At 41.3% G+C, this 12295-nt stretch overlaps 2 protein-coding genes across 2 annotated transcripts; one reads left to right on the forward strand and one right to left on the reverse strand.

Moving 5' to 3' along the window:
- Window positions 1-901: 901 nt before the first annotated feature.
- On the forward strand, window positions 902-9143 carry SARC_10313 (hypothetical protein). The gene is made up of 9 exons (XM_014295646.1): window positions 902-1311; window positions 2752-2859; window positions 3248-3301; window positions 3979-4084; window positions 4469-4587; window positions 4772-4938; window positions 5414-5508; window positions 5820-6017; window positions 7710-9143. The coding sequence occupies exons 1-9, from the start codon at window positions 1006-1008 to the stop codon at window positions 8522-8524; spliced, it is 1968 nt and encodes a 655-aa protein (XP_014151121.1). The 5' UTR covers window positions 902-1005; the 3' UTR covers window positions 8525-9143.
- An 849-nt stretch (window positions 9144-9992) lies between these two features.
- On the reverse strand, window positions 9993-11729 carry SARC_10314 (hypothetical protein; the record flags this gene model as incomplete). Its single annotated transcript, XM_014295647.1, has 4 exons — window positions 9993-10235; window positions 10512-10599; window positions 10968-11092; window positions 11599-11729. 4 exons carry the CDS (start codon window positions 11727-11729, stop codon window positions 10064-10066), a joined length of 516 nt encoding a protein of 171 aa, XP_014151122.1. The 3' UTR covers window positions 9993-10063.
- Window positions 11730-12295: the final 566 nt, after the last annotated feature.

The raw sequence follows: 12295 nt of genomic DNA on the forward strand, positions 1-12295 counted from the left end.
TATATATACGTATGTACATATAATACATATATACGTACATTTGAGTCTTCTGATAAACTGCCACTACTGTTGTCACTAGTGTCGATCATTGTACAATTTTCGCTGTGTGGGCAATATGCGTGTAGAATTTGTATTGCTTTTATACGTGTTTATGTGCTAATTCTACCAGGTGTCACTATGGAAAGTACTACGCTGCATCCCACGTTTGGACAAATATTGGCGAATCCTATGTGGATTGCACGGATTTCAATATTGTCCTTAAAATTGTCCTTGATTTTGTCTCGTATCGAAAGATTTCATTGGGCCAGGCTTTTATGGAAGTGAAATGAGAAATTTTGTCCCCGGGCCCGCCAAAATATAGCAGGAAGTGCTATGGACATATTGAGGACAAAAATTGTCATTTTATTTTTGTTCTCAAGGATATAAATACATACAGCAAATAAACATATATAAATAGCCCTCTAAATTGAACAAAATAAATACTGATTTTTTGCTTTGACTTTTTAAAAGCAAAACAAAAATAGAAACCTAAAAACCTTAAAAAAAACCCCCCGCATGAGAACGTATTCACTATATAGTTCGGACTGTACCTCCTTGAAGTCTCTCTACTTGCTAGAGTTGCTAGTCTCTAGAGTCTCTACATAGACTCAGAGCGTCAAGAGCTATGTATTAAAACGGAGACCCTGTTAGTTTCGACCAATGAATTATGACATTCCAGGTGCATTATAAATTTAAAAGAGTAAATATGTATGTGCTTTACAGAAATAAGTTAAAAATCAAAAAAGACAAATGTACATTGTTATTTATAACGATTAGCCATAGCCTCCAAATAGACAATCAGCACATAAAAAATTAACGACGAGTGGCTACTGGCTATTAAAAAAAAGGCTAAAGTAATAAAAGCGAGTGGCATGTATAGCGTTACTGGCACTTTAACTTCTATTAATAAAGGTTTCTAGGTATTAGCAGGTGTGGCCCATAGCACTTGATAGAAGACGCTCTTGTATGCTACTATCTTCCACACTCGACGTAGGCGAAGGAGATAGACCACACAGCGCGATGGGGAAGGAAAAGGGTCTATCGTCCGCGCCCAAAGGTGCAATCGACATCGCTGAGTCGGCGGAGCTAAAACCAACTCGCACTAGAACTGGCCAGTCCAGTTCGAGTGGTGGTGCTGGTAAGTCAAACAAGAACTCACTTGCACCACCATCTGGAGAACAAAAAAGGACTTCGTGGGGAAGCGACTTCCGCAAGAGTGTGGTACAGCGCGTGCCGCAGAAGCTGCGAAAGAAGAAAGAGCTTCGTGATGTGGTATGTGTATAAACTTACATGTATATATCAGTGAGGTATTTGTATATAGTATGAGTATCTGTGTTTGCAGACTCGAGTGAGTTTTGGTTTTGATTTTTTTTACTTTAACGCATGTATTCGTAATATAGTCTTGCATATAGTATTATTATATATATATATATATGTATAAGTTTGTGTGTGTGGTGTAATAGATATACATATATATATATATATATATATATATATGTGTGTGTGTAATAGATATATATATATATATGTGTGTGTGTATGTATGTGTGTGTGTGTGTGTGTGTAGTATATATTATTATTATATATATATATATATATATATATATGTGTGTGTGTGTATATATATATATATATATATAGTAGTACGTATAAACATGATTTAGTTTACTGGAGAGTATGTTGGCGGTGCTATTCAGTAGCAGGGATTAAGCGGGTGAGATACACTGTGAACGAGGATACAAGCAAGTACCAGCAAAATGAATATAGGCTTGGGTGAGTCTGGGGTTTGTTTCTGGGCTTGTATATATGCAGTGGTAGAGTAGAATGTTTATGGCTGCAAGTATGATAATGCGCATGTGTAGCTTGATGCAGACTAGGCCCGAGGCAGTCGTGCACAGGCCGCTCCGTGTAAGGATGATCAATCTTAAGTCTACTAGAAGGTGTGGTTTCTTCACAATAGAGTTTGGCATTTTTTTTGTGTGTCAAATACAATACAAAAGCTAGTATACCTAACTATATCTCAGCAACTATTAGTCACTAACAGAATGTGTACGTGGTGTATTCTTTATACACATCTCTGCGATGTCATCCGCATAAATGCGTATGTATATACATGTGCGCTGCAAATATGTATATCCTTTGTGGATTGTTGGCTGAAAGTCTTGGTATTTGATACTCTTATGAATTCCTTGGCAACTTCTGACTCGCTGAAAATGCACTAAACGGCATTTACCTTGTTTTGAAATTCTCGATAAATTTCCATCCATTCTTCTGAGATCTGTGACCGATCATATGGTGCTTGAGCAATTGTTGCAAATATACGTATTTTTCCGACGGGATTCTAAGGTGGCTATGCAGATTAGTAAGAATGCGATTGCGTGCGAGTAACACTCCAAACAGCGCAAGTAAGCTAAATTTGTGTTGGCACCGACTACTTCTGATATAGACCACTAATTTCCATTTGTAACTGAATTCCTTGAAAATCTAGTAGACTCGTATCAAATGTCGCCTTTAGATTGTAAGCATGGCGTACATAACTATTACTTATGACGCACAGTCTATCAAATACCATCTACCAGTATCGACGGATTTTTTTTATTGTCCTATCCATAAAGTTGCAATAATTTATCAATCGTTTAAGGCTCATTATAAACGTGTAAAATACATACGGTACAGGTATTCATAGTTCCCACTTGTTCACTGCAATACTTAGGTCGTTTACGAAAGAGCATGGCCTGTGGATCGAGCAAGAATGGAAAAGGGCAAAGGTTTGGAAAGTGTCGAGATTTTGATGGTACTGGACAAGCCGGAGGCTGCTAAAGTATGTTCAATCACGCTGGATTTTTAACTGTCTAATGTGTCTATTGGTTTTTATCCTCATGCCATATCTAATTTTGTAGTCTTTCGTTTTTTTAGCTTATACATACGACAATGAATATACTCTCATGTATGATGCGCACATTCATATTTGAACCAATGCTACATGCATGAATTTGCCTTCATGTACGATCTACATAGTTGTTCATGGATATACCTTCATGTATCATGTAGACATCCATACTTGAACTAGCGCTACAAAGATGAGTATGTCTGAACATATAAAAAACCCAGACTGTTTTTTGTTTTATTCTGAGCAAGCTAAATGTATAGTCGATTACGATGGCATAGATTCTGATCGATCAATATGTATTTCTTTATTTTATATTTAGAGTCTCGGAACAACGGCGGAACGTACACGCTTATGCAGTGAATATAGTAGCAAGGTATGTGGTAGCTTATTTCCGTCGTAGCTAAACGTGTAGATCTGTCAGTGATCTGTGTACTATATGCGACCCAGATTCTCTATGTTATGGCGTCGGATCTGGTAGTCTCCTCTCAGACTTGTACGTGAGTGTGGAAGGTCGAAGCATGCTTTTCCCTTGTGTGTGATGCAGTATGTACCATTTCTGTACTGGAATGCTCAGCACAGCATGTACTGATTGATATGAAAATACGTGTACGGACGACCCAACGTGGTCCTTACGGCAAGGCGTTGCTTTATGCTACGAGTATGCTATGAGTGAATAGCATACCCGGCTCTCTGTACCCTTTAACGTCTCATATTCATTCTGATCTGCAAGTTCCCTTCAGGACGCAAGAGTATATTACTATGTACTTCTCGCATGTGTGGTGGCCACTACGAATGTCATGCAATCTTTTGAAAATTAAAATGGAACCAGTGGGGTCCTATCATCATCGCTTGAATGCTATACCAACTGGCGCAATATATTATCGCATATTGTCATTGACATGTACCAGGCACTCGCATCGGCTTTTTATTATAGAACAGAAACAAATGAATTGTTCCGTGACTATCACAATGCGATACGAGTATCTGTTTATCGAGTCTGTAAAAACTTCTTGCGGCGAATCTAACCGCACTTTCTTTCGACCGTTACAGTTGAAAGTATCGAGGGACGAGTTCTTCAAAAATATGGTGAAGAGCGAATTTGCTTTTAGCAAAGATGTCATCTACCTGGACCAGAAACTGAAGCTCAAGTGTAGACGTAAGTAGACCCCCTCACTTAATTTGTTGGTGTGGTTTGCACATTCCTCCGAGTGCACACGTGCCCATCCATTCCACTGTAACCTGCACAGTATGCAAGGGTCTACAGCGTTGCATCGTTTCCTTATCCTCTATCGCTATCCGTTGCTTGTTTGCTCATGGGGACCCAATACCATGCCACTACCAGACAATATATAGATCGTGCGGAAGAAGAAGGTTGGATGGTACATGGCAAAGTTTTCCAAGTGTCTCTATGCGAGCTCCTGTATGCACGTCATATCGTCGGTACAGCACAGCATGCATGTATACGCTGCGCTACACGTGTTTCTTTGCCGTTGTCAGTCGCTCGTTTGCTCATAGAATTACAACATTATACTACTCCTAGATAATAAAAAGAGATTGTGGAAGAAGATGAAAGAGGAAGGTAAAAAACCCAGCGAAATCCGCGAGCGCGTAATGCAGGAGAAGGCCTACCTGATTGTGGAAAGCAAAACCAGCGTAAAGGTATGTCAGATGAGTGTGGTGACTGTCGATGACAACTTATCCATCAAACTTAAGTAATTTAGGTCAAGCTGATTTCGTCTTACTTAGGGTTTACGCAGTCAATGGTATACTATGTGTGATTTTTCTCGAAAGTTCTGGACAGCAACTCAATTTGATTTGCCTCTTCTGCCTCGTCACTGTGCAGCACAAGAGAGAGGCTAATCTGTTAAAACAGTTAATGGAGGAGAAGGAACATTATAGCGATCGAAAGGCCGCAGCGCTGGAGTTGGAAGATAGGATCTCTATTATTGAGCTACAAAACTTGCAGGCAAAGGACTTTGGCGTACGCACACACGACCACTACAAGGAGCTGTAAGTTGCGCGTGTATTGTTATACATGTCCATGGAAATCTACCTTTGCTAACAATCTTCTCAGAGGTACTTCACCAGCATTCGCTTGTGTGCTGCGATTGATTATATGAAACATGCGTTCCATATCATGTCTCCAACGATATAGTTAGCAGCAGACCCGGGAATGAGTTTCTCTCCTTCTCCTATATTCCATGCCCTTTTCGTATACACAGGCCGATCTAATTATCGTGAGGTGTTCAACTAGAACTGTCGCTTTGCTCATATACGTCAATTGGGGGAGTAGAGATATCGTCTCGCATAAAATTGAATAGGATTAGTCATGAATACTGCCATAGTAGTTCATCGTAACCCTCAGGGACGTTGTATAGTGCTCTGCATACGACTTCTCTTTGTATGGTCTGCCAGCGAAGTCGGTTATCAGATTGTCTAGTGGACTGTTTACACTCATTGCCTTTAATGCATAACCCACTCACAGACTTATGGCGTCTCAGAAGGAGAGACGGTTTGTTATCAGGGCCCACTACAGGGCGATTGAGAAAGAAGTTGAGATCGACATAAAGAGAATCAACGGTGCGTGTTGTGTGTCGTAGTGAGTTATTGAGCATTGTTGTACGTTCAAGTGTTCCTTGCTAATGCTATCTGATCATGTCGAGTGTCAGGAGAGAGCAGAAATGCTCAGAATTGCTGCGCTTCCGTTTTCATGTCAAATGAGGTTCCGATTGAGTCTTTTTGTACCACAGGGTAGAATCGTGCGAATAGTTTTCGGATTTTGAGCTCGTTTGTACCATTGGGCCGGTCAGAAAATCGACTAGTCTTATATCTGTGGTATTGCACGATTCAAGCTTGCTCATGTCGTTCTTTATCACCTCTCACAAGAACAGATCGAAGAGAAAAGCGAGCCAAGACGGCTAAGCGGGCAAAAAAAAAGGCGGAAGCTAAGAAGAAAAAGGCTCAAAAGCAGTTAGGTAAGGATAAACGTACCGAGACCAAGGCGCTAGACCTTGCAGATGTTGTCAACACCTCAGGCGAGGATGAAGATGATGACGAGGATGAGGTGGATCAGGGTCCGTCCAGCAAACGTAAGTCTTAGTAAGCGAATAACGTTGTAGCGATTATAAATACGTTTTTCCTATGAAAAAGTTGTATATATTGTATCATTGTAATCAATAGTAAACGTTTCACATAGTAGTCAATAGCCTACCTTGTTGTCATAGCATCAAGTATAAGTGTACTTTCTAGTCATGTTTATCTCATTGTGGTTCAAATTCAAAATATTTAATAATAACAGTATGCCATAGCAATCAATAGCCCACGTGTTTATAGTTACAATTGTCATAGTAGTTAATAGTCAATAGGACATTTATGTCATAGTCATCAATTGCAATAGCAATTAATAGGACATGTATAGCATAGTTATCAACTGTCATAGTATGTAATAGGAAATTTGAGGCATGTTTTCAATTGCCATAACAATTGATAGGACATGTATGGCATGGTTATCAACTGTCATAGTATTTAATATGAAATGTATGGCATAGTCATCAATTGCCATAGCAATTAATAGGACATGTATGGCATGGTTATCAACTGTCATAGTATTTAATAACAAAATGTATGGCATTGTCATCAATTGTCATAGCAATTAATAGGACAATGTATGGCATGGTTATCAACTGTCATAGTATTAAATAGAAAATGTATGGCGTAGTCATCAATTGTCATAGCAATTTATAGGACACATATGGCATGGCTATCAACTGTCATAGTATTTAATAGCAAATGTATGGCATAGTCATCTATTGTCATAGCAGTTAATAGGACATATATGGCATGTTATAAACTGTCATAGTCTTTAATAGCAAATGTATGGCTTAATCATCAATTGTCATAGCAATTAATAGGACAATGTATGGCATGGTTATCAACTGTCATAGTATTTAATAGCAAATGTATGGCATAGTCATTAATTGTCACAGCAATTTATAGGAAATGTATGGCATGGTTATCAACTGTCATAGTATTTAATAGCAAATGTATGGCATAGTCATCAATTGTCATAGCAATTAATAGGACATGTATGGCATGGTTATCAACTGTCATAGTATTCAATAGCAAATGTATGGCATATTTTTCACATGGTAATTAATAGGACAGGTATGACATAGTTATCCATTGTCATAGTCTTTAATAGGATATGTATGTCGTAGTAATCAGTAATAGTTATTGGAACATGTATGACATAGTTATCCATTGTCATAGTCATTGATAGTATATGTATGTCGTAATATCCAGTAATAATTATTGGAATGTATGCCAAAGTTATCTATTGTCATAGTCGTCAATAGTATATGTTTTGTAGTAATCAGTAGCAGTTATTAAAACATGTATGCCATAGTTATCCATTGTCATAATCATTAATAGTGTATGTATGTCGTAGTATCCAGTAGTAATTATTGGAATGTATGCCATAGTTATCTATTGTCATAATCATGAATAGTACATATATGTCGTAGTAATCAGTAGCAGTTATTGGAACATGTATGCCATAGCTATGATGTCATTGGCGTTATATTTATTTTATGTTTTAAGAGGATATCAGGTCGTCAAAAGTTCACACAATGTCACAGACGTTATATTTATGTCGTTGCGCGCACTCTACCCCGCGGGGTGCTTGGGATCCACAACCTGCCGCTTATTACCTATTCCAAAATTCTGTTCCTGACCAATTTCTAATACTAATACACCACCGAAATTTCTATGTATAAACACAGACACTCGCCAACCAGAATCCAAACTGACACCGGTGGCAACCCTGGACCAGAATTCGTCCATCAATTCGTATACCCCGGCCGCCAAAAACTTGCAGCCCCGCTATACTACTGTGCCCGATACACACCCGAGACCCGGAGCCAACGGACTTGCGCCCAAACCTTCCAGAGCTAAACCCCGCGGGGACGTGCAATCGCAGACGGTACCGCGCAACGCCTTGATCATACAGAAGAGCTCCAACTTGCCTGGCAGCTCCGGGGGAAGCGCTAATGCTGGTCTGATCATCGACCCGAAGGGTGTGGTCATCGACAACAAGGGCGTGCACCCCATGCCGCGAGTGTCGGGTGGCATTATTCAGACGGGTTTAGTACCCGGACAGCAGATACGGAAGGCGAACACGGGTCGACTCACCGCGGGTCCTCCAGGCCAACTGAACAGATCCCCCACATCAGGCCCTCAGGGCCAACTGAGCAGATCCCCCGCATCAGGCCCTGTACCACAGGCGAGGTCGCGTGGTCGCGGGGACGGCGGAGATGGGGCGAGGCTTCGCATGGCTACTTCATCGGCCATCTCGTTCCCTGCAGAGAAGGTGCGTGACGGTGACGTCAAGCTACGGCATGTGGCTTCAACGGCCAGCGGCGCTTCCTCTACCAGCAGTAGAATACAGAGTAGCGAGCTCGAAAACCAGACATCGGATAGGAGTATTGCCAGCCAAAAGAGAACCCCGGGAAGGGGCGGCACCAAGTTGCCGCCACCGGATAGTAACCAGTTCGTACCGCCCGTACGCCCCAGAGTCTCCAGTCAAGAGATCAAGTGAGCCGAGCCAGGACTAAATATAAATTTGGAGTGTGCGTCATAAGGAAGTATGGTTAAGACCACGAAAACTATACATGGATTGAATAAGGCATTTTTTACTCTAGATCTCGCGTTCCCTCTGATCATGCCGAAGGATTAAGTGGTAGAGAGGAGTGGGCGGAAGGGATCGGCGGCCGTGTACAAAAGCAAGGCATAAACAATAAATATGCCATAAAAAAAACAGACAAGCAAAGCCTTGCTTGGAGGACAGTTGTAGGGGGGCAATGTGTTTTCTATACTGCGGCAGTTACAGCCCACCGTGAGCGATAAGTGCCAGTTGAAATGAGTTCAAGTAGATTTTCATCGTCATCTGCGTACTTGGACACTCCTTTCCGTGGATTCGTACTCGTTTGTTCGGGTAAAATATCAGCAGAAGTTTGTATGACATATGCCTAACTTTCTCTCCATGTCGCGGTAAGATCACTTGACTTGTCGCTATCGATGCTGAAGTTACTTATTCTAGTGCTCCAAGGACTGCTTGTACACAAAATATTGCAGCTAAAAAAATCACCACATCTATCACACCTAAATTCTATCGGACTGAACGTCTTGTCAAAATAAATAAAATCGACAAATGCCCGAATACTATAATGATTGTCGAGTATGAAACAGATTCCTAGCGCTCTGCCAAGGAGTTGATAAAGTGTGAGTAACCATAAAAATCATCTCCGAAACGTTAATTTTCAGTTCATCAATCGACATGTCAATGGAAGGCCATGCAAGCTTCCTCTTCTGCCTCTATTTGGTGAATACAGACTATTTCTCAATACAAAAGAATGAAAACTTTAAAAAAATTAAACCCCCAAGTATGATGTACTGTGGTGACATGGTGTACAGATTCTGTTTTTAAGGTTCGAAGTTTCACCTCGATTACTAGTGCAAAGACTGGATTGAGACGAATGCCATGCATCTACTCGGCTTGACTCAGCTCGGCCACAACACCCCTGCCACGTGTTGTATTTCATATGGTTATAGATATGATAAACATATCTAGACAGTTTTTGAATCCTCGTGAGTCAGTCCCTCGAAATGACGAGAATGCCACTGAATACGGTTTCATCGTTTGGGAGGAACATTGTTATATCAAATATTAGCGATAAGGGCAGCATGTGTGCTCGTATAGCTCACATCGTGCTTGTGTAATGAACGCGTCTTGTAATGAGTGTATAGAAAAGATGTACGGTCGTGCCCATCAGCTGTACGATCGTACACAGGTACTTAGCGATTGTATACTCCATATCTGCACTGTACAATGGATGCTGACCCCTTGAGTTTGTATGAACGAACATACGTTCCAAACAACATGATGAGAAATATCGCGGCATATCCTTGCAGCCAAATTGATAAAATACTGACAATCGTTTGGAAACGGATGATTAGCATACCAATATCACCAATATATAACAATGTACGTGTGAGTAATAATACGCCTTTATTTGATCATGCACATGCCTATAACTAAGTGTGATGTATGCATAATGTGGGATTTATCGGTAGCGCTCTAGATACCGTAGCTCGCCTGGGGTAAGGAAGGAGCATGCACGTCGATAGTAGAGGCGTCCTGTGTCTGGCGCCACTTGGAGCGTTTGACGGCTGATTCAAAGTAAGTGCACCACTTAGCGTTCATGTGGATATGATCTGAGCCGGGAAACGGTATCAGCACCCGTATACACCTGTTCAGCGAAGTTACATACAAGTCAGATGTGGGGCGACTACAGGCGAAGAGATGGCGCCTGGATAGAACAGAATAGTGCATTGCAGAGGCTAAACGTTTTGGGCCGAAGGTTGGTGGAGTGTTGACGTGCTCAGGCAGTATGTTGCTGTGTTTTGTGGCAAACTCATTGTGAAGCACTGCACCTATACCCATATTTACAGTCAAACATCTATTTGGCACAAAGAAAATTGCATATGTGCCATATAAGGTACCCCACAAACACAGAGACACACACCTGGAGCCCTTGCCGAAGTCGAAAATGATACCCTGCTCGGTATATACTTTGGAGGCGTCGATGCGCAAATCGATCTTTGAAGAAGCCACTACAGAAGACGAAGATGAAAGCCAGAACTGCGGTTCAGGGCAGTTGTTTGACAACCGGGTATTCGTAGATCACACAAACTATCGCAAAGCAGTCAGTGTATTCAATACAATACTATACACATACAGTATTCCGACCGATACTCCCCACCGATAAATTGCGTGCAGTACAGGGCTGCATATATACTAATACTTGCTACCGTTGCATATATACTAATACTTGCTACAGTTGCATATATACCAATACTTGCTACAGTTGCATATATACTAATACTTACTACAGTTGCATATATACTAATACTTGCTACAGTTGCATCCGTCATAGCTAGGGTATCCCCCAAACTCCAGTATCCCGAAACTCCTCACTTACATCGGTAGTAGTGCTCCGGCGAAGAAGCCGTTCGCGCGGCGGTGGTGGCCTTCACGAGGTCCGAGCGATTCGCCCCACCAACCTTAAACGATTGGCGCATTGTTCGGCGTCTCGTCTTGGGTGAGCTGTTGAATGTGTTCGTGGTTGCATGCGCATGCGGATGCCTCGAAACGATCAATGTGGGCAGTTGTAAATTGTACCTCGTACAAGATATGTGCAGATACAGAAGCAGCCAACAAGATATGTGCAGGTGGAGAAGCAGTCATAAACAACGAATGCGACAGCAATTTATTCATTAGACCAATGTGGGAGCAACGAATATCCTGATATCACACTCGCAGATATATGGACATCCGACTTGGAGTCAGGGTGCTTTGTGGTAGATTCAGACATCGAACACCAGACCCAAATTCACGGAGATGCATGCGTGCTATACGCGTAGGCTGCACTTAGTATTCTCAGCGATGCAGTACTGAACTCGTGTGTTTGGAGAGAGCTATGGTGGTATTTGCAATGGAATATAAACAAGGACTGATTTGCGGTGAACGTCCCACACCCGTATGTGTTTAACATCGATATGTGGCAGAAGGCAAAGTACACGTTATCAACGGCAAGCGGGCTTAAAACATACTCGACTGGCGGCTGAGACACAATATCTGCAATTTTTTCACGCTTGGTCAGGATGATTTCCCCGTCCCACATGAAGCAGTACACCTCCTTCTCCTTGCCATTCTTTTCTGAGATCATCAGCGTGCCCTCCATCTTGAGCTGCCTGTGATGTGATTGTATAGAATTGTTTCTCAGTCGGCGGCACCCATACTTCTGACCATGCCATGGTACTCCAGTTGCTCTCATCGATAGAGATATGCGTAAGCGCGTTCTCATTGGCGGTTTATTGTGGTGCGTAGGCAGCTGCTTATTCCCACTGTACACACATCTTCGGTTTTATTGTATTAATTTGCTTCGCCCGTCTTGCAGGTCTGACCACATTCTTACGCTTGCATACGACATAGACTATTTATACCTCCGCAATTGCTCTGATTGAGCAACACTTGTAGCACACTACGTAGAGACATATCCCTGTGGAGTAGCGATATGTAGAGACATACCCTTGTGGAGTAGCGGTATCAAGACCAGACAGTATGTTGGTAACTTCACACTGGCGCAGTCTCATCTCGCAATTCTTGGTATCGTCGTTAATCTTCTGCAAGTGATCAGAAAAGTTCCACATATATATAAATATATATATATATATATATATATATATATATATATATATATATATATATATATATATATATATATATATANATATATATATATATATA

This window comes from Sphaeroforma arctica (assembly GCF_001186125.1).
Source record: "Sphaeroforma arctica JP610 unplaced genomic scaffold supercont1.1205, whole genome shotgun sequence".
NCBI classification, from domain to species: Eukaryota; class Ichthyosporea; order Ichthyophonida; genus Sphaeroforma; species Sphaeroforma arctica.

What these genes read in the sequence shown, in the direction of transcription:
- SARC_10313 (XM_014295646.1), top strand. Translation starts at nt 1,006, where the DNA reads ATGCTACTATCTTCCACACTCGACGTAGGCGAAGGAGATAGACCACAC. An exon ending in GCAGTGAATATAGTAGCAAG is followed by an intron (nt 3,302 to 3,978) that starts GTATGTGGTAGC and finishes CGACCGTTACAG; the next exon opens with TTGAAAGTATCGAGGGACGA. An exon ending in CGACATAAAGAGAATCAACG is followed by an intron (nt 5,509 to 5,819) that starts GTGCGTGTTGTG and finishes TCACAAGAACAG; the next exon opens with ATCGAAGAGAAAAGCGAGCC.